Source organism: Mytilus trossulus, chromosome 5 (assembly GCF_036588685.1).
Source record: "Mytilus trossulus isolate FHL-02 chromosome 5, PNRI_Mtr1.1.1.hap1, whole genome shotgun sequence".
NCBI classification, from domain to species: domain Eukaryota; kingdom Metazoa; phylum Mollusca; class Bivalvia; order Mytilida; family Mytilidae; genus Mytilus; species Mytilus trossulus.
The window spans coordinates 2,240,637-2,265,276 of record NC_086377.1 but is presented as its reverse complement, the minus strand read 5'-3'; the positions used below and the strand labels follow the sequence as shown (position 1 = coordinate 2,265,276).

Below are 24,640 nucleotides of genomic sequence, written 5' to 3'. Positions count from 1 at the left end.
TTTAGTTTTGTTTTTCTAATATTTTCAACAAAAGTAAATAATAAGTATAGTTTACCTGCTGTATGCCCGAGTCTTGAATAGGATATCGTGGTAATGTTAAATATTTACATAAAAGTAAATAACTGTATTTGCGGACTATACCTGAGGTATGCTCTAGTCTAATGCAGTTTTTTTTTTAAATTAAGGTAACTTTGAATAAGCTCCTTAAAATGAATATAAATATTAGTATGCCCGAGACCTGAGCAGGAAATCTTTCCTAGTTTATTTTTTTTTCTCATAAAGTCAATAAATTTATCACTTGTTAAAATGTTTGATAATCGTTTACCTGCATTACATTCAAGCAATTTCTATAGATAATCGAATTTCTATGAAATAGTTTGTTTGTATGTTCTGTTAGACATTCACATATCTTTCTATTGTGATCTTTAAATCTGAAGTTTGAATTATGCTACAGAATAAGTAGAAGGTGATACATAAATATGTGATTTGTATTAAAACGTTACTTTGACATGTTTAACTTTTCTCTGTGAATACAAAATCTCAATGATTGATTGTATATCCTTTTTATTTTATTATCACCCTATTACAACACTAACTTTCGATTTCTTCTGTTGATACACGATCTCAATGACTGATTGTGTACCCTTGTTATTTAATTAACACCCCTATTACAACACTAACTTTCGATTTCCTCTGTGAACACAAGATCTCAATGACTGATTGTCTACCCTTGTTATTTTATTATCACCCCTATTACAACACTAACTTTCGATTTCCTCTGTGAATATAAGATCCCAATAACTGAGTGTCTACCCTTGTTGTTTTATTATCACCCCATCGAGATATCTTTTTATTGTAATAAGATTACTGGTTTCATCAAACAGTCATCAACAATGGACATCATGAAGGGAAAACAAAGTAAAAGGAAATGCTTAGGTGATCTTCTACTAACAGAAGAGTAACAATATAGAAAGAGTTGTATTAGTGGTGATAACCAAAAAAAAAGGGTTCACAATCAATCATTGAGATTTTGTATTCACAATAAAAAGATATCACTAGAATAGTCTGGTAAAGTTGAACATTTAAAACAATGATGAGGTCAAGCCGTTTTTCCTAGTTTATTTTTTATTTGATAAAAATGACTGATTCAATATTAATGTTTCTATGAATTTGAAGCAAATCTTATAATATATACATAGGTAAAGATTCATGTTCGATGTCACAGTCAACATCTTTTTTAAAATTATCTTTTAAAATATTGACCAAAATTGTAAATTTTACCTTTTAAAAATAAAATAACCAGGAAATCACAACATTTAATCATTAAGGAGATTGTCAATATGTGTGAGGCCATTGTCAACGTTGGTCAGGTCACGTTTTTACAAATATTGAATACTTTTTTCGTTTCATTTTAATTCCTATATTTATTTATTAAATGATGAAATCTTATTATCTTTCAAATTCGAGATAACTCTGTTTAGAATAAAAAAGGTAATAACCAATTTCATTTGGTCAGGTCATTGTCGATGTTGGTCAGGTCATTGTCAGATGACGATTTCGAATTGTTTTTGACAAAACAACTTTGTTTTGCTTTCTTTTATCTGTGTATTATAGCGGAATTTTATCATTTATCAAATTTGAGATAAATCCTTTGAGATTTTAAAAAAGAATATGAGCATTCTGAATTTTTCCTGTCATCGGTCCAGTCACTAGTGTAACCCATATCATAACAACAATTGTAAGAAAGTTTTTGAACGACTGACCTAGGTGCAAACTCTACAGTATGGAATGAAAAACTAATGGTATAGAATTTAAAACAAACGGGTTGGTTTTTCATACTGATGGATGACAAATCAACGTGTTAGTGTTTACAACCAACTCGTTGAAAGTGAAAACTAACGAGTTGAAAGTTAAAATCAACACGTTGAAATTCCATACGGTATGTTTATACTGCAAATGACACGATTTGATTTGATTGTTGGTGTTTTAACACCACTTTTAAGCACCGCTTTTGGGATATTTCTTGTCGAAAAGTTTTTATTAGTTGATGAATCCGCAGCGCTTGGATACAACCACCGATCTTCGATAGAAAAACTGACAATACTTGTCAATTAAGATTGGAGCCAAGTGCATGCGCACACCAAGGATACGAACGGCAACGAATACACATACTACTTTGTGTACTGATATCCGTTTGTAGTCATCTGATATGATTTGTTGATAAGTTGTGGATGAGAACAAGTTTTTTGTTGTCTCCTCGACAGGAATGAAGATACATTGATATTTTATACATTATACTAACAATTGACTATACTTTTTTGTGACAACTGACGTGTGTACTATTATATACATTGTTTATATTTATAACATAAAATTGTTCAGTATATGACTACATTTTTAATAAATTATAAGTATGTTGGTCTTACAGAGGGGTTTTACACCGTTATTATTTGCTGTACGGCAAGGACATATAGAGATTGTAAAATAATTGGTGACATCCCAATGTGACATAGAAGCAAAAACCAAGGTTACATATATATCATCTTATCTTACTTCTCTTTATAATGAATCAGAACAATTGTGATGTAAATAATAAAGGTATAGTGGACACACATACTTCTTAGTAAATATAAAATGTCATGTTTACTTGTATCGTCAAATTTTATCAGAACAAATATAAATCACCGAGTTTGTGTTCTGACAGATACAATTATTTATTAAAATATAAATTAACTTATTTACACGAAACGGCTGAGAAAATGTATGTGTTAATTACTGAGCCAGATAAAGAAATCAAATGTAAATCATTCTTTAAATATTACAAATACGTACAAACAATGTTTAAAGTAAGATCTTATTTTACTCGTTTTAAGGAAAAGAATTTCTTGATTCTAATAGTACATTCATTTCTTACAACCAATAGATACGAATCATATGAGGCATGTTGAGTTTTGTTTTCTGATACCTTTTCTGATTTTTCGTAAACATCCGAATACATTTATTGATAAGAAGTTGTGACTGCATTTTAATTTTAATACTATTATTAAAACAAAAATAATGTTTTCAAATCAACCTATATTTGTTATATTGAATTAGATGCTACTTTGTTCACTGGTAATCTGTTTTCTTATATTCTGATGTACTTGGTTTAGAAGAAGTTGACGATAATACGTTCATGTTAAACTATTACTCATTTTCAATAAGATCGATCTACTGTGATTTTAAAAAAAAATCAAAACCTTAATCAAGGTGTACTTACATTCAGTTAATTTGTCTTTGCAAATGTTTATTTACTTGTATTGTCAAATTTTATCAATTATTAAACATAGTAAAGAACCAAGTTTGTTTTTATTCATTTGTCAATGAAAGATTCATTTCACTTGTCTGATCATACTTGACCACATAAAAAACATAATAAACATATTAAAGAACCAATGGTGTTTTCTAAAAAAAAAAACGAAAAGGATAACTTTATTAATATCTGATGAAGTTGTCTGAATAAAAATTTAAGATGAGCTTGTTGTGTTTACTCCTTACTCAGACAATATTAAATTTACAGATCTAAAATTAAACATTTAAAGGAATACATTGCTATTAGTTTTACACTTCTCTTTAACAAAAATATTTCAAATAAAATATAATGCAAGTTCTCACAGTTCGCAACATGAGTCTGAGTATGATACGTGTTGTGTTTTGTTTTCTATCTTTCTTATAGACATGATAGATATGCGTCTGATTAAAATTGTTTATTAAACGTCGATGAGATCAGGTTGTGTTTATATTCCAAGTTATATACTATTTATTAAACAGATCTAATATATAACAACAATTTCTGACAACACATATTTTGATCATGTGTAAATAATACTGTAGTATGTAATTTCACAAAATATAAAAAAAGTTAAATACAAAAAAACATTTTTTTTGATACTGTATTTATGTTTGAGTCTGTCTCAGTTGAAAATATTTAGTATATATGTTCCGGACCATATGAGTATCTGGACCATACGCGTATGGTCATGACCATATGGGTATATACTCATATGGTCCGACCATACGCGTATGGTCGCACCGTACGCGTATGGTCGGGGTAATCAACACGTATAATTTTAAACTCTTCATTTGGTGTGACCCTTCTGGTTGTAGCGTCACTAAAATGTCATTTTATTATTATATTAAACAACTTATTAAAAAAAAACAGTTTCACACATTTAATATTCCTTACTATTTGTAAGTACAATTATAAGAAGATGTCAAAATCAAATGAACATATTTTAAAAGGAATTTTATTGTTTAAAGAAGGTTACATCACCGACAAGGATCATGATATTTATTTAAGATCATGACATTTTTAAAGACATTTATGATAAGTAAAATATTAAAAGTGTATGTTTCATTATTTTTTTCTATTCTTTATTTCTATATTTCTATTTTAATCTTTATAATAGGACCGGTAAAATAGTATTTAAGAGCTATGAAATAGCCACTGCTTTTTATTTAATTTGATCTGTAATATTTATTTTACGATATTGGAGATCTAGAGTTTCCTAAAAACACCGTAGACACATCTTAACTGTCCCTATCGATATCACTGCACGCAGAAAAGCTACACGTATGGTACCGTGTGAAGGTCATTCGAAATATACAAAAGTATGCACGAATACAATTAGCGATGAAAACTAAAATCAACTGACTGTGGCATCAATATTTAATGTTTATGTAGCTTTTGAAATGTGAAACTAATTCATTTTTTGTGTAAACACATTTGTTTTTAAGATAAAGTTGATTGTTTTATTTCTATTGTATATTTGATAAAATACCTATATGGTCCAAATACTCATATGGTCCGGCCCGTTAATAACCAAACGAGTATAATACTCATATGGTCCGACCATACGCGTACGGTCGGACCATACGTGTATGGTCGGACCATATGAGTATACGCATATGGCCATGACCATACGCGTATGGTCCAAATACTCATATGGTCCGGAACATATACATTAGTTTATTTTTTTTTTATTTTTACCGTGAAATATAAACACAATACATACTACAGGGTGATTGAAGTTCTGACAACTTACATTAGAACAGCCTGTGTATGTGTTGTTAAAGTATAATATAAATTCAAGTGTGACTCGAATTTGTATTAATATTTGATTATTGATTTGTATGATATAAAATATGCTGATATTCATTACTCTGTCTGATCATACTCGGTTCATCTCTGTCTGATCATCCTCGGTTCATACATTTTCACCATTATTGATTTGTATGATATATAATATGCTGATATTCATTACTCTGTCTGATCATACTCGGTTCATCTCTGTCTGATCATACTCGGTTCATACATTTTCACCATTATTGATTTGTATGATATAAAATATGCTGATATGCATTACTCTGTCTGATCATATTCGGTTCATACAGTATCACCATTATTGATTTGTATGATATATAACATGCTGATATTCATTACTATGTCTGATCATACTCGGTTCATCTCTGTCTGATCATATTCGGTTAATACAGTATCACCATTATTGATGTGTATGATATATAATATGCTGATATTCATTACTCTGTCTGATCATACTCGGTTCATACGGTATGACCATTATTGATTTGTATGATATATAATATGCTGATATTCATTACTCTGTCTGATCATACTCGGTTCATACATTATCACCATTATTGATTTGTATGATATATAATATGCTGATATTCATTACTCTGTCTGATCATACTCGGTTCATACAGTATCACCATTATTGATTTGTATGATATATAATATGCTGATATTCATTACTATGTCTGATCATACTCGGTTCATCTCTGTCTGATCATACTCGGTTCATACATTATCACCATTATTGATTTGTATGCTATATAATATGCTGATATTCATTACTCTGTCTGATTATACTCGGTTCATACGTTTTCATCATTATTGATTTGTATGATATATAATATGCTGATATTCATTACTCTGTCTGATCATACTCGGTTCATCTCTGTCTGATCATATTCGGTTCATTCATTACCACCATTATTGATTTGTATGATATATAATATGCTGATATTCATTACTCTGTCTGATCATACTCGGTTCATACGGTATCACCATTATTGATTTGTATAATATATACTATGCTGATAGTCATTACTCCGTCTGATCATACTCCGTTCATCTTTGTCTGATCATACCCGGTTCATACAGTATCACCATTATTATTATTATTATTCAGACAGGTACAATGGCCAAAGCTTATTTATTAGAAAATGTAATGTGGTTACTTTATTTACCTTAACAGCTGTAGGTTGCAAATCTATAAATATAGACAATACAATGCCCCATAGGAACTCCCTTTTATGCTAAAACTGGGCCACTTTTACTATGAAGTTTCGTGAATAATATCCTAGAACGAAAAGTTATGAGCTGATATACAAAACAATGTCAGCAAATCAGAAGACGCGTTACATCCAAAATTAAATTAATCTTAATTTTTCTAACGAATGATATTTGTATCTAAACATTTATTACAGAATTCAACTGACAGTTCTGAGGGAAGTTCTGAAAGTTAACAATATCTGTCTAAATAAAATGATACGTTATAACTTAATTTTACTTAATTAAATGGATAATCATTGACTAGTCTGATCAAACTGCATCAGATAATAAACATGATAAAGCACCAAATTTGTTTTCTGGCAAATTTTTGGATTGTTTTTATTAAGATATGAATTAACTTGCTAATAATAACATTTTGTTTTAACTCCTGCACGTCCTAAGTCATATAGTATTTAAATTCTACAGTCAAATCTAATGAACTTCATATTCTAATATAAGTAAATACTTGAAAGAATTCCATGAAGGTGTAATACCGACAAATCATGGTACGTCACATCCGGTTAAAGGTCGCAAAAAGTATTTCCTTGAGTTTGACAGTTGTAAGTAGTCAATCCTACATTGTATTACAGTACAACATTTCTTTTTCATCAACATATGTCTAAAGTATTTCAAAGCACCATTACTTTTTTGTTTGGGGTTTCTATAGAATATTTTGTAAACTAGAGGTTGCATGGTTGCTAAAGCTTGTACACAGGTTAAATAAGGGGAGAAGTTTGATTGGTTAAATTCAAGTGATGGCTATTGTCTGACATGCAATGACATGTTATATGAATTGTTTTCTGTAGTACTAGACAGGATAAAACTGTACTCATGTCAAGTATTTCTTTATTTGAAACGAGGATAAATTCAGCACATTTTTTTTAAAAGTACAAATTTACCAAAGACTAATAGTGGAAATCAATGGTGGTATACACCTACGACGATTCTACTCGTTGTATTGAAATGGCTCCATCGGTGTTAACGTTTACGCATTACTTACAAACAAAAGGTTTTTAAATGCAATCTCATTATTGATCTAAATCATGTGACACATGTTGTATTTTTTATTACAGATCGATGAGATCAAGTTGTTATTTCTACGTTTGATATTATCATGATTATTATTTAAATATATCTGATGACTGACAAACTTTGCAATCGACAAAAACTTTGTATTTGTTTCGGATATATCTCATTTGTAAGAAACAATTAATACATAAACTTTATATATTATTTGAAAAATATTGCAAATATTCAGTGTTAATATTTCACCATAAAAGTAGGTTGCTGTTTTGGTGCTAATTTGAGATTTTTCTTTACCTGATCAAAGGCGGCTGTGAAACAGAAGCAATGTTTCAATCAGATACTACATGTTTTATATTGCTAAGTGACATTCTTTTTTTTAAACAACTGATCCTATCTGAAAGTAAGAATAATATAACAAGGGATCTTATTTAATTGTTTTTTCAATAGAATTTATTGGTACTGATATTTTATACATTTCTTCAAAAAACGTTTTCAAAAGACAGTTCTTGCGTTAGTTCTGTTCTCTCAAATTGAAAATGATACATATTGTATTTTGATTTCATATTTTTTGTTTTTGGTAAACCTCTGATGTTAGTTGGCCGTTCAAAAGTAACAAGAACAAATGTAATGATCAATAATTTCTCTGAATTATGATCCTCTTCAAACTAAATATTTACACATCACCTTGCTACATTCACACATAAAACTATCCTGAATCTTAAAATAAAGTTATATTTGTGTGTTTTTTTTTTCGAACAAATTATTAAACAAATAAAGATTTTAAAATATCTTTTAAGAATTAAAATTCTTAATGTATTGCATTTGTGTTTCGATATTTTGCATCAAAACGGATCAAATAAGATGATATATAATTTTTTTTTAAATTCTTTTGAAAAAAACGTTTTTTATGCCCCCACAACTGAAGGTTGTACGAATATTGTTTTACCCCTGTCTGTCCGTCCTTCCGTCCGTCCAATTATGTGTATATAGATATTTCACATAACTGCTCCTACAGTTTGAATCCTAGGAATCTTTCACATTGCTGTCTGTTTGTACATATATTAAGATGTGCATGTGGTAAGAGTTTTGTTTTTGATCAATATTTTCTATTTTGGGAAATAGTTGAATTTTGTCATTTTTGTTGTAGTACTCCTAGTAAGTGTTTCCAGATAAATAACTCCTCCCACAGTTTGAATGCTAGGAAGTTTTCCTTTGCTGGCTGTTTGTAAATATATTGAAGATGGTGTGCATGTGGTCAGGGTTTTGATTTGTATTAACAATTGGTCTTTTGGGAAAAAGTTGAAATTTGTCATTTTTGGGATATAAGTGCTAACACGTTATAGTTATTCCAAAATAACACGTTGCATCTCTAGGGGCATCAAATGTGTCTTCTAGACCCAATAATATCTAAATAAAAGTCCTATTTTGTCTTTCTAAAAAACATTTACGTCAGAGTGGAGTGCGGAGGCATCACTTCGTCTAGTTTGAAGATGACTATTGTATTAGAAAACACGGGTTTTTTTTGTAATATATATCTTTTTATTATTTTCATATCATTCTCAAATCTTATCTACAAATAAAGATGTACAAACAGTAGTTATGTAATTTGAACTCATAAATATATATGGTGAAACCTTATTGTTACTAAAATTATAAAATACTAGGTCAATAATAAAATACAGAATACATCTTCATTTAGCTCTATTTCTTAATAACATTATCAATATTTGACCGTTTTTCCTTTATTTTTATTGCTTTATTGGTCAAGCACATACTCATAGAGACATGGGTAATAATACCTAAGCCATTCAATTGCTTCAGCAACAGATGGGGCTATAGTTCTTACTGTACATAGGTAAACATATCTCTTCAATATGATAATACATGTATTAAGAATATCTTTAAATACTATGATAAACATGATATTTTACACCCAAGATAATACTTGATAAGGTTGGATGAAATCTTATTTTACATACCTCTTCCAACTTTTGGAAAAAAAATATAAGCCAGACTATTCGAACATATCTACATTAAAAAAGAGATGTATATATGTTTCTTTCGTTTCTGAACAAAATGTGCACAATTCTGTTTCACTATATTTACACTTCATAACTAAAGTATTTGTTCCTAGAATTCTATGTAGTAGTCTGTATTGAAAATGTCCTTGGTGTTGGAATTTCCGTAAGGAAAGGCAGACTAAAAAAGGAACTCCATTCTTCAGCCATGATATTTATTCCCAATTTTGTTTTCCATTTCTATTGTATACGAGATGCGGTTTCCTTTATTTTATCCAGAAAAGTTGTATAAAAATGTTTCGATACTTTATCCACTGTTTTTATGGCGGTTACAGTTTTGTGACCGACAGTATTTAGTTTGAAAAATACTTGTGAATTAATAAGATTTTTCAAGTCCCTTGGAAGTGCAAAGATTAGTCCATAGAACTCTAGGAAAGTTATTTTTATATTATATCTCCTTTAAAATTCGTCAAAGATGTAAAATTCTCCATTTTCCTTAATGAGATCATTTATGAAAAATAAATTATTCTTTATCCAACTATTTTAAAAAGCTGATCTTCCATCAATCATAATATTTTCATTTAAAAATAATGGTTGAGGCAAAATGTCACTTGGGCCTGTGGTCAGAGGTTCACACAGTGATTTCCATGCTGAAATAACATTTTGTCAAAAAGGGTTAAATTCTTCTTTAATTTTATCGAGTGCTGATTTTGATAAATGCCACATATTTTCTCCACCATTCATTTCAAGATGATCTGCCAATAACATCTTCCATGATCAATAATTTGAAGGGTTTCAAACTTTTTTTAACCAGGATAGCTTCAGTGATTTTATAAAGGATTCAACATGTTCAATATGTGGCATTTGTACTCCTAATAACTTCAGATAAGTATATTTCTTTTAATTTGGTCCCCTTTACCTTCCAAAACAAATTCGTATAGCAAAGCGTGAATCTGCTTTAATATATCTGGAGATGGGTCAGTTAAAACCGTAAAACATTGAATTAAAATCGGTAGGGCAAGAGTTTTCACAACTACAATTTTTCCATATATAGTAATATTTCTGAATCACCAATCACCTAGGAGAATTTTTACTTTTTGATTTTTTTTTAAATAATTATCAACACTGATATCAACTTTTGACTAACAATATTGAATGCCTAGGTGTTTGAAATTTCCCGAGTGGTTCCATATTACTTTTTTATTTGTGTTCAGCTCCTCACCACAGCCCCTTTTTGCCCAAATCCATATAACTTGTTTTTCTTCAAAATTAGCCTTCAAACCAAGGCAAGAGTAAAACAAGTCTATCTTATTCAGAGCACTTTTTAAAGATTCTTCACTTTCGTCTAGGATCAAAGTTGAATCATCAGCATATTGGCTGAGTAAAAATTAAGAATTTTTAATCTTTATACCATGAATGCTGTTATCATATTTTATAGATGCACTAAGCAGTTCCAAACATAAAATAAAAGATAGGGAGACAGTGTATCCCCTTGTCGTGCCCCCTCTCTATTACAAAAAAGTCAGATATTTGGCCATTATTTAAATACACATTTTTGAGTTATAGTACAGGGTTGTGAACTATTTCCATATAGTGTCACCTAAACCCAACAATTTCAAAGTTTCGCATATAAAGCTCCATTCCAGAGAATCGAAAGCTTTTTCAAAGTGCAACAAAATAAGCAAGCCAGGAATATCTTCCTCATTTACTTTTTGTAAAAGGTCATATATAAGACGTGTAAACTCACCAATATATCTACCTTCAATAAAACCGGTTTGAGTTTCACTAATGAAGTAATCAAAGACTTTTTTATTCTATTTGCAATACATGTTGATACTATTTTATAGTCTACATTAAGTAGTGAAATAGGTCGCCATTTTTTTAGAAAATGTTTGTGTTTTCCATCTCTGGGTATTGTATTAAATTGAAATAAAATTAAGAATGGAAATGGGGAATGTGTCAAAGAGACAACAACCCGACCAAAATAAAAAAAACACAACAGCAGAAGGTCACCAACAGGTCTTCAATGTAGCGAGAAATTATTCCCGCACATGTATGTTTTGTCATTGACCACTGATTATTGTGGTGTTTATTTTACTTCATATATTCCACAACTTTGAACAGTTTCTGCAGGGTTAATATCTGTTGTATGTTGTTTTTACAGACGGGATTAACACCATTATTGGTTGCTGCTTTCAAAGGACACCCGTCAATTGTACTATACCTGATCGAAGTTGGCTGTGTTAGAGAAACAAGATCCAACGTAATGATTAATATTATCTCATCAGTATAATCCTACTTCACTTTTTCACTGAATCATCATACGTCTTGTTGTTATTTACACAAGTTGGACGGACATGACGTTATCTTAAGTATACTCATACTACTCTTTTCACTGAATCATCGTACATCTTGTTGGTATTTACACAGGTTTGACGGACATGACGTTATCGCAAGTATACTTCTATTCCTCTTTTCACTGAATCATCATACGTCTTGTTGTTATTTACACAGGTTTGACGGACATGACGTTATCGGAAATATACTTCTAGTCCTCTTTTCACTGAATCATCATACGTCTTGTTGTTATTTACACATGTTTAACAGCCATAGCATTTTCTAAAATATATTTCGTATCCTCTTTATATTTAGATGGCAGTTATTATACAGAGGAAATTTATAATCATATTTCAATAACAACAAAATATGGTTAGATACAGGGGATCTCACATTAATAGTGTCATCGTACTGAATCCAGTAGTATACTTATTTTATATATTTCTTTTACAACTTTGTTTCAACATGAAAGTTTTGATGGAAGTGTTGACATCTAACTTCAAAAAGACGTGTTTATTTGATTGGTATAAGGAATATAAATACAATTGCGACTCGATAGATTATTTAGTTACGACCACTTACTTATACCTTATGTGATATATACTGTGTATAGCTGTCAAATAGTAATGTATATATTCTCACATAGTCGCCAATGACAGTTGTACAATGTAACACCATTATATTGTATTTGTTTGATACTAATTACACAGCATTGCCTTTATTGTCACATGGTTTGGTATGTTTATAGGATGGAAGAACTGCATTACATTGTGCTGCTCAGTATGGAAATTTTCAAGTCACAAAAGTGCTGATAGAGGAAGTTGGATTCAGTCCCTTTGAGAAGACTTATCAGGTATTATTTAATGGTATAGTATCTAGTGGAAAAACGTATAAGCCTTTGTGAGGTATTCTAGCATGTTGGTTATATTTTATTTGTATCCAAATGTCAAAACACGTAATATTTACTTATCCTATTAACTTTTAATTTAAACATCTATAATACGATAACAAAAAACAGTAAGAACGACCCAGACAATCAACCACCGTATTACACTACCTCACTACACCAGGTATACATCAAGTTAATAATCAAACACATGACGGTAAATATATAATACCAACAACCAACCACCTAATTACACTAACTCACTACACCAAGTTTACATCAAGTCAATAATCAAACACATGACGGTAAATATATAATACCAACAATCAACCACCTCAATACACTACCTCACTACACCAAGTATACATCAAGTCGTCAAAGGCACCTGATATCACTCCCGGTTTTAGTGGAGTTCGTGTTGTTTCTTATTTATCATTTATAATTGTCGATGTAAATGTCCTTTGGTTTTGTGAGTCTTTGTTTACTCCTTGGTTTTGATTGTTATTGTCTTTAAACAAAAGTGTTGATTATTTTCTTTGTAGCTTTCAATCGTTTCCGTGATATATCAATAGAGACATATAATTCCACTTGAAGGGGGATCGGGACTATTCAACTGCGTCTAATTTCACGCATGAATTACTATGCTGACGAAAAATTACAAGTTTGGGTCGTAAATTCAAAATCCTTTTTTTAAATATTTTGTTGATAAAAAAAGTTAAATTTTTGTCACTAAAAAATTATCATCGTTTTTTTTTAATTTCCGTTAAAGGTGCTCAAAATTACATTTCACCAAATTTCACAACTTTCCCGCCAAAATATAGGTTTTAAGGCTAAATATTTTTGTTTTCCCTATCGGTGATCTATATTTTTTATTTGCCTAATCTTTGAAGCTATATTACAGCTTTTTATACTAGAGTTTTGAACCAAGTGTCACAGACAGTCTATTTTTTATATTCCGATAAAATATATGTCAACACTTCTATTGTCCCTTCCATTTCATTGAAAAATGGTCCCTTTTGCATACCTGTTTAAAAGTAAACTTTTGAGCTTAAATGGTCCGGGACCACCTATCATTTCCGACAAATTTGATTCACTCTCTGTAAAGATTAAATTAACCAAAAATACCTCTGACAGAAACTTCGAATAGGCCCGAGCCATCTTAAAAGGAAATTTGTTATTTATAACATGAGCAACACGAAGGATGACACATGTGGAGCAGGATCTGCTTACCCCTCTGGAGCACGTGAGATCACCCCCACTTTTTGATAGGGTTCGCGTTGCTTATTTTTTAGTTTAATATGTTGTGTCATGTATACTATTGTTTGTCTGTGTGTCCCTTTCATTTGAAGCCATGGCGTTGTCAGTTTATTTTCAATTTATGAGTTTGACTGTCCCTCTGGTATCTTCCCCCTCTTTTTAAACACAATAAATATTATTGATTAACCTCATGTTAGTTTTTGGCTATGCTAGAAATTATTACCAGACTTCAGGAAAATCGCTCCTCAGTTTCAAAATAACAAGCCTTTGATAACACTAGTATATATTGATAGAGGATTAACAAAGAAACCAATAGAGCACAAATAAAATATAGGTCAATGTGCTTGTTTTAAGATAAGATATAAGCCATTGAAATAATGTCGCTTAAATGTTCTCTCTTGATTTTTCATAGCTTCATCATGAACAAGTTAAAGGTCTCAAAATTAGTTTTAAAAAAACATATTTTTAAATTTAAAACTTTTACAGAATGCATATAATTATACATGTAAAAGATTTATAAAAAGAAAACTGAGGGTCAATGGGCAAAATGTTCTAAGACAATCAAATGGATAAAATACATCAAAGACCCAACGTTATTTTCAATTTTGTCATTATGTCGTTTCAAACAGAAGTTATATACATAGTCGAGCAGCGACCAAAACAACAACTTCTCTGCGATATGCAGTTAGAGGCATTACTTTAACAAGTACTAATTAAAATTACCTATACAAGTAATGTTGAAAACGAGGCTAATTTAAATATAACTTATATAAGTTATTTTTCTGAATATTATTTTTATAGGTGTCCAATAATACAGATTTTACTAGCTTTAAATAATTTTCACAGTTATCTGGTTGTTTTTCCTTTGATATATAAAAAATAATTGTTCAGAAATACTTATTAACTTTCCGACGCACTTATCTTTCATACCGATGCTTCTTGGTCAAAGATTGGTTTCTTGGGACTATTAGAGTATCATTTTCCTCTAAAATCTTGAAGGTAGACTTATATAAATAGATAGATACTTGTGAATTAATTTAGACCTGAAATTATTTATAATATGTAACCTAAATCAATTACATAATGTGCCTTAGATAAGTGTAATTGCTATTTTTTTCAAAAATGTTTAAAATAACTTATTCAAGTAATATTTTTGTCATTATTTTCAAAGTAACCCTTAATCTCTATACTCCTTTCAAATCTGATAAATTCTTTATTTTATGATATAAAATGTTGCTTAAAATCATGAAAACAACATTTAGTCTATATTTCTATTGAAAATTGAAATAACTCTATTAAGTAATTTTATAATTTTTAAAATAAAAAAATACTTATATAAGTAATTTAAAAAAATAACTTGTTTAAGTAACGCCCCTGACTGATATGGCAAAGCAACTAATGAGATTCTATACTTTTAATAAAATATTTAATGTGTTTAAACTTGTTGTTGCGATCCCAATTCTTCATTTTGTCTCGTTCATTCGTTGACGAAGAGACAAAATACTGCCAGCAACCAACAACAGCATTTAAAGTGAAAATAAAACAGTCAATAACAAATAACGAATGCAACCAACAGAAACTTCAGACACAATGTCAAAAATAAAAGACATGCTAAATATCAAGTACTTACAGCAACCGACAAAAACAAAGAGCAATCAATGTTGTATTTGTACTTGACATGTGGTAAAACAAAGCGATACTCAATTAAATGTAAAGGAACATATGTATACTATTATATTGTGTTTTAGGGTAAAACTCCTTACCAGCTTGCCGCAGAGAAAAACCGACAAGATTCTAGAAAAAAAAGAAAAGAAAAGAAAAAAATAATGGACTATCTCAAGGTACATGTACTGTTCTATTAAATGGAAGATAACGATCACAAAAGTATACAGAACATATTAATGATGAAACAAAACCAACATGGAACAGAGAGGAGTTATAGTTTTGTTATGTGACTTTGTAGTATTGTTTTATTAAACGGCAGATAACGACCACAAAAGTGTCGAAAAGTATATAAATTATTTCAGTAGAAATGTCATTAATTTAGGCGAAACGAACTTCAAACATATCAAAGTAATATTGTTTGTCATGTGACTTTTTAGTGTTATAATCAATTAATTTAATATCAACATCTCAAGCAAAACGATGTGTATAAATTGATAAAAATCATCAATCTATCTATAAAATTTTGGAAGACAAAACAACAAAGCAACCTTATAACACAACACAATGAAAATGAAAATTTAAAGGACAACATACAGTCATCAATAATAATCCAATGTCTGTACATTTGTCGTATGTACAATGTATGAGTGTTAAATGCATATAGCTTGTTAAGATTACATTAGATGTCAAATTCACCAAAATTTCAAACACAGGAAAATGTTAACACTGAAACTTCAATGACGGTTCATCTTTCAAAAAAGTTGACTTGGTTCTTTCGATGATTTTGTTAGGCCCACCAAATATTATGTTTGCATTATTAAGTTTGAATAGTATATTTTTATTGTTTGATATCTAATTGAACTCAAACAGGTCATCAACATAAGTTTCTCCATGTTCCAAGTGGAAAATAAAATTAGAACACAAAAATGTAGAACACAAATAAAACACGATTTTAAAATACTGGGTGATAATATACTTTAAGCATCCATATGAACTTAGATATTTAAAACTATGTGTTTTTTTAGCTCACCTGGCCCAAAGTTATTGCCCTTTGTTGTTCATTTTTAACCATTTTTCTAAAATTTTAGTAATCTTTTTAAAAAATCTTCTCCTCTGAAAAAAATTGACCAAATTTAGCCAAACTTGGCCACATTCATCCTTACGGTATCTAGTTTAATAAATGTGTCCGATGACCTGGCCAACCAACCAAGATAGTCGCCATGGCTAGAAATAGAACATAGGGGTAAAATGTAGATTGTGGCTTATACCTGTGAAACCAAAGCATTTACAACAATTCTGACAATGTAAAATTGTTAATCAGGTCAAGATCTCTCTGTCCTGAAATTTTCAGACAAATTGGACCACCTGAAAATGGGTTGCTGCCCCCGAATTTGTAATTTTAAGGAAAATTTGCAGTTTTTGGTTATTATTTCAGTTGACCCAATAAGGAGTTATTGACCTTTGTAGTCTTTTTTTAACCATTTTTCTAAAATTTTCGTAATATTTTACAAAAATATTCTCCTCTGAAACTTTTAGACAGATTTAACCAATCTTGGCAAACATCATCTCAAGGGTATGTAGTTTCAATAATGTGTCCAATGACCTTGTCCATAAACCAAGATGGCCGACATAGCTGAAAATAGTACATAGGGGTAAAATGCAATTTTTGGCTATTATCTATGAATTCAACGCGTTTAGAGCAAATCTTATTCATTTAAATATGTTCATTAAGTCAAGATCTAACTGCTCTGCAATTTTCAGACAAATCAGGCAACCCGTTGTTGGGTTTCTTCCCTTTTTGGTAAAACATATATAGCTATTCATAACTTGATTTAGGTACAATGCCATCTAAAAGTGTTATCATTTATCTTCCATGTAATTACTTTGTACCCAAAAATAGAGTGAACCATGAAACATTCTGAAGTGAAATTAAAATTGATCTTTTTCGTAATGAATTGATTGATTATTAATTGCTTAATGTCCAGTGACAGATATTTCATGCATGTAAACTATCCACTAGACTTCCAATGGGTACATACCAGGGGCAAGTCCATCCATTTTTAAAAGGTGTTCCAACCCAAAATAAAAGGGGAGGGGGTCCAACTGTATGGTCTTATTGAAAGTATTGATTATTCCAAACAATAAGCGTTTTCCACCACCCTCTTTTTGGATCTGCGACTGCAAACTATCTATATGTTTTAAAATTCATCATGTATAGTAAAACACAGCTGTATACGAATAAACATACTTACACGAGCAACTACAATATTTTCATTCTGGAGTCAATATTTTACAATGATAATAGTGAGTAAATTTACAAAACTACGTAAATTAGCTAAACATAGTCAGCCAAAACATATCAATAGATTAATTACATGATTACTCAAGTTGTAAATATGTGCTAAATTGAAAAGTGTATAGAAAGGTATATACTATATAAGCCCGAGCTCTAATTGTCATAGTATATACCTTTCTATACACTATTCAATTTAGGACATATTAACAACTTGAGTAATCCTGTAATTAGTCTATTGATATATTTTGGCTGACTAATCAATCAATTCAATCAATGGAACATTTATATAGTCAACAATATGCATTAATTTCAGGTTAGAAATTAAATAGCATTGAATTAAATATATAATTTTATATCTATTACAAGTAAATTTCATGTTGTAGATCGTCATGTCAACAGAAAAGCAAAACGTCAGCTCAAAAAACCCTCAGCAGAAGGGTCTATTTAAAGTCTCGAAAGGTTTGATTTTTTATATTATATATGTGATAAACATCTATAAAACTGTAACTCACTGTTTATGTTTGATGATTTAGTAAATAATTTGTTACACTTTAATGTGATGTTGAAAATATAAAGGATGTTCGTTTATGTCTGGTGGTCAATTCGTGTTTGGTAAAACTGTTATTTGTGTTATTATATACAGAGTATGGAATATAGGTTGTTACACACTTTTCCGCTGTATGATTAGGTTTGTTTTGTGAACTTTTAACTTATAATAATACTTTATATTAAGAACTTCTGGAATCACTTCTTGTTTAAATTTGATTAAATGTTCATGCAGATGGATTTGCTGTTACGTATTACAATTTCTTTGTGAGGTGATTTTTTTTTTAAATGTTTTCATACAAAACCACGATAACATATTAATGGATGGAAGGAACCATAACATTTAAGTCAAATTAATCTTAACACAAAATAGCATGTTTAGGTAGGGTAAGTTAAAGAGTTATGCGAAAATTGAATTGGAGATATATGATATTGATGTGTACATGTGACGATATATAAAACTCCTTGCTGTCCGTGAATTATTTGAAATCTTATCATTCTTACTGAAATTTGTTTCAACGTCTAACATTTAAAAAAAGAGTTTAGGATTAAACAAAATCGCATGTAGTTTCTTGTTTATACGAGCTTTTTTATTATGGCAGACTAATAGTTCTGAAATTTGAAGTCCATATTTTGTAATTCATATTATTTCGTCTATAATATTACAGGTCCTAAAGAAGAAAAACAGATATTCTCTGATAAGGAATTCAAAGGTCTGTTAATGAGCGGGGCGTACAGGTGCTTCTGGAACAGAATTTTTTTAACTGGTCCATTTGGTGTGGGGAAAACTAGTTTAGCTAAAATTTTAGTTGGAGATGAGGCTCCAGAAGAACGGAAATCTACGGATGGTATATGGATTTACCTGGGAAGGGCTGGAATGGACATAAAAGAACGTTGTTGGATTTTCCTAAAGCATGGTATTTATTATCTAACAAATAAGCAATAGGAGTTAACTGATCGAAATGAAACTTACAGTAATGTTTCAAAGTTCGAGCTGGAGATTGATGAAAGTTCCTGTAAGAATATGTTTTAAACTTCAGTTCAAAGTGTGATTTATAGATAAATTGAGAACAATACGTTTAGTTATAGCTAATGCTCAAAGTTTAAGTTAGAATATGATTTAAATCAGAACGGAGTTTGAACAATAATAATATTAAAACTAGGTAAAAGAACGAATTATTGCCAAAGTAAATGAACAACTCGAGTTACCATTTGAATTAAACATCGACCTAGATTCAAATTTTATGTAACTGTAACAATGGCTGGTATTCGGATTTCTATTTTTCACTTTGACTGAAACTGTTAATACGAAGATAATTTCATGAATCTGATTTAATTAAAATCTTCTTCTCTTCTAAGAACAGAATACATTACATTTAAGTCTGCTTACTCTGTCACCATCCGAGACTTTTAGATGGAACATCATTTTGTATAAAGACGCCTTAAAAAATCAGGGCAGATGTGTAAATGAATTGCAGAAAGTTAAATATATATATAATATTGATCCTTAAAATGAACAAAAAGAGATTTGAATATAGATGAAATGTGATTCAATTTTAGTAATATTTATCAAAGGTAATGATAAAGATACATGTGCATACAAATATTATACAGTTAACACATTTCTAATTGAAGAACAAATATAAAACGTACATTATAAACTGTTGATGTGAACTGATGGTCTGTTGTTTTTTTTCAGTGTATTACGCTTGTGGTAATAGTTGAAAATCCTGCCGTCGAAATTGTTTATTGCTGTCTTTCATGCATAAACAAAAATTTCACAAATAAACATAAAATATTGACAGCATAACAGACCCCACAAATAACCATCACTCAACTCCCTCACAAGTTGATGCGATTACATATATTTTTACAATTTTTGAAATATAATTTCGAAAAAAATATTTTTTCATAAATCAGTTTATTCATTATAAGGAACCATATTGAATGCCACAGTTCAAAGCTTACTTAGGAGTAAAGAAGTGACAGCTACAGTAGGTGCTGATAAATCAGTTAATGATAAAGAAGATCTCGATACAGTAAAACAAAGCGAGGAGACGAAGAATCAAGATGTTGTAACCTCTATTCCGGATGCAGGTGAAGTAACACATAGCGGGAACAAGTCAAAACCAGGTGCTCTTAAATCTCAGGACAATATTCCACATGCTGTCAAAAAGAAGTCAAAGTTCCAAGCATTCCTCGATCTCCCAAATCGATTACAGAAAGCATTTAAAGGTACAGTTGTGTTATAATGTGTACCAGATCAGATTCATTTTGAAACATACATGTATCAAAATATATGGCAGCAATGGTGTTCACTTGTGTTTGTTAAATCATAAAATTAGAACAGTAGATGTTATCAAGAAGATGATATAAACACATAATTAGTAGAATACATTATATCGTAAATAGAGAAAATATAAGAAAAAAACATACATACAGCAGGAAGAATTTTTCGCTCTGTTTGCATCAGTAATAGGTAATATCTAAATATGCAAACGAACACGTGTTACCATATCATTTCACAGTTTTGTTGGATGTTAAATTAGGAGTTACTGTATGATATTTTTAGTGATTTTGGTGTCGTATTGATTGCATACGATATAATTTTATATTGTTTATAGTATACAGTTGTGCATAGATCAATTATATATGGTTAATATCAAGCAGAAAAGTATATTACATAAAACAAGGTATTTAAACTTGCATACCAAAAGATGACACAACTGAAGCGATACATGAAAAAATGGCGTCCAATCAGGTTTTTTTTTACTCTACAAATAAACATCAAGATGAATTGCACAAAAGATATAATCAGTTTTATCAATCTTAATTAATAATGATCAGACAGGATTTATACCTGGTAGAATTATTGGCTAAATTATCAAATTGATATATGATAACTACACTATACTGCAGACAATCAAATCCCTGGCAGTCTCCTTCTCATTGATTTGGAAAAAAGATTCGATTCCATCAGGTGGATTTTCATAAAACAGGTTCTTCACATTTTCATCTTTGGAAATTCCAACGCTTGATTTAAATTATTTTTTACAAATACAAAATCTGTAGTAAAACAACCTCATTTTCTATCAGACTATTTTTGCAAGTGAGAGAGGTTGCAGACAAGGGTTTTTTTTAACCTCTTGCATCTTTATTGTTATTTGTCTGTGTCAGAATTTAAGGAATACTATTTACAATAAACCTTTTGGAATTGGACGTTAAAAATCGATGTGTTGGTCTTTTTTGTACAAGGTCAAATATTCACATCTAAATACTTTTGTTTTATTTTTGAATGATTCCCTTCCTTTCACCTGTCATAGTCGGTGTCAACAGTCAGTACCAACACTTCAGAAGTGTATATTAATACATGCTTTTTCAAAGATTTTCAATGGCATACGTGTGATGACATTAAAGTAATTATCTGACTGGACCAGTAAGCAGGGTACAACAATTGGTCATCAATGCAACAAGTATTACATATGAGGAATTGTCTGACTAGATAGAAAGAGCAAAGTTTTACAGTTGGCTAGCAGTGCACCAAGTATTCAGTTTTCACATCAGAGATACTGTCTGACTAAGCACAAAGAACAGAGTACAAATGTGTTTATTATTGCACCAAGTATTCAGTTCTAACATTAGATAAAAAAAATTAACTTTACATAATTTGAAAATTGTAACTTCATTTAAAATATAAAACGTTTCTTTAAAGGTAAAACGCCCTCACATATCGAAACTGCAGATGGTAGAAGTGCAAAGATGGACGAAACGAACAGAGACGAAAACTTGACTGTCATAGACATGTCAGAAGAGGCAATAATTGAGCTTGTCCGTTCTCAATGTACTCTAGGACAGTACGAAATGGTAATAGTACCTATAGACCTGTGGGATTTTGGTGGTCAGAAAATCTACCATATGACTCACCAGCTATTCATAACTAGTAGGGGGACATTCCTGTTGATCTTCAATGGCAGCAGAGATATACACGAAGACATACCAGATTATACAGAACTCCCCGGATGTCAGGGGCTAAGAAACACAGCAGGTACATAGAAACTTATAATTGGAAGATATTAGTCATTTTCTACAAACAACATATTGTCCCTTCACATACAAATAGTAAATAGCCCATTAACAAACAAAGAATATATGTTCCATGTATACATGGATAACAAAAAGTGAAATGCATATCCATGAAGTATTTATATCTATCTTCCATAACCGTAGTACTGCGACATTAAGCAATGAAGAATGTTTGGTCAATATGACGGTCCTATATCCATCATTATGTCATACATAGTTAGGAACATATGTTTTTTAACATTAAAGCGAGTAAAACAAAACAACTTTAACTACAACTTAACCCACCTTTGTTTTACTGATAATAGCTGTAGAGGAATATGTTTTTTCAACTGCCACAAAGGAATGGTCTCTAAAATGTCGACAACATTTCTTCAGCTGAGTGTGAACAAAAATGGATTGCATGACCTTACTGATCTGTCGAAAATAAAGTTTTGCCTTGAAATGATTATTAAAATCATGTGTCATAATGTGTTAAGGCCTTGTAATGCTGGTGACCATTCAACAAAGGAAATATGTTTTTGTCTTGAAAGACCCTTATATTATTTTTTCCTGTGCTAAAAAAATTAATTGTTCACAAAGAATTCATCAAAAACTTACTTTAGCTACGTGTGAGCATTGAGTGTATACAAATCACAAATAACGAGTTGATGACAATTCACCTCGGACATGTTTACTGTAAGTTTGATCAAAGAATACAACGAAGTGACCTGTACAACACACATGACATGAAATAAAATTGATCAGCTCCCACTGTAGAAAACTGATAAAGTGTCTTAAAACTCTCTGAATATATTTGTATAGGCTACTTCACCAACTTAGAAGGCTAAATAGAAGTGTAGACTCATATTTTGAAAACAGCCATTCTTACTATTTTTTTTTTCAATTTGAAGAAAGCTGATTATAACTTATCCCGATTTCACACATTTGCGTATAGACTGGCGGTCACCAGACGTACAGAGAACATTGACAAAATCAGTATACGATAGGTGCAAGCCAGAAGAACGTTAAGCCATCGTTAAACGCGTGTTGCATAAGTTTGAAGTACGTCAAAATGCAAAAGTATACGCTTGGTGAACGCTTTGACCATGATTACTCTGTGAAATGTTTATGCGGCATAAAAAAATGTCATCAAGCGTTTGTCAAGCGAATACATGCGCGTTATACATACACCACAAGCTTGTGGAAACGCCACAGATAAGTTTCAGATACCTTTAAAGCACCTTGTATACGCTCTAAGATCGTTCGACTTTAACTAAAACGTATGCGGATGTTTGTTCAAACGCCCCATAATCAAACCTCCTACACACGCCGGAAGCACGGATTATTGTCCCAGATACGACTGAAAGCGTCATAATAGACTTTTTTCCTTCGTATTGTGCATTCCATCAACGGTACACAAACGCCAGACATACGTTACTCGAACTCCCGGTATGCTTAGGTACGCTTCTCGCACGCCCAATTCACGCTTAAAATATCGTTGTGCATGATACAGTTATGATCGACAGGGTGAATGCCTCCAAAATTACTAGCGTATTTAAAGAGTACATGATATTTTACCACGCCTGGCGCACGTCGGAGCTATACGCTGATGTATGACACCGGTTATCTTTAAATGGAATGAATATATTTCAGAAGTTATAACATTATTTTGCATATTAGTTTAATATATTTCAATATAGATTTGTACTTTCAATATATATATATGAATGTATGTCTTTTTTGTAGTATATCTTATCCATTGGGTCAATTCCGTTCTCACGTATTGCAAGATTTATGTAAACAATGCGTACCCGAAAATTGTATGTGTGGCAACCCACAAAGATCTGGTAAAAGTACGTACTATAATGATTTTAACTGTAATCATTTTAATCTCATTGTCATCTGCTGTTTAAAAAGGTAAACTTTCTCTGTGTTTTAATTAACTTGAAATCCTGTTTATAGTAGATTAAGATAGTCGTGTCGTTGGTGGCGTGTCCATGAACCAATTCCTTCAAAACAATGATAGAATAAACCTGTAATTATTGAAATAATCAGTATACACAACTAGCAAGTTGTTATAAAATGCTGATCTATACAAGATGTAAAGTGTCCTTTAGACAACGGTATTAGTAGGTGTGGCTAGTCTTAGT

The 24,640-nt window shown here is 30.7% G+C and overlaps 1 protein-coding gene across 1 annotated transcript in view; it reads left to right on the top strand.

Moving 5' to 3' along the window:
* Window positions 1–18,271: 18,271 nt before the first annotated feature.
* LOC134719286 (uncharacterized) overlaps window positions 18,272–24,640 on the top strand; it is a 40,730-nt gene continuing 34,361 nt past the window's right edge. The window contains exons 1-5 of the mRNA XM_063582291.1: window positions 18,272–18,341; window positions 19,097–19,276; window positions 20,364–20,663; window positions 22,141–22,473; window positions 24,237–24,337. Coding sequence (XP_063438361.1) covers window positions 18,272–18,341; window positions 19,097–19,276; window positions 20,364–20,663; window positions 22,141–22,473; window positions 24,237–24,337 — 984 coding nt within the window. The remainder of the gene's footprint in view (window positions 18,342–19,096; window positions 19,277–20,363; window positions 20,664–22,140; window positions 22,474–24,236; window positions 24,338–24,640) is intronic.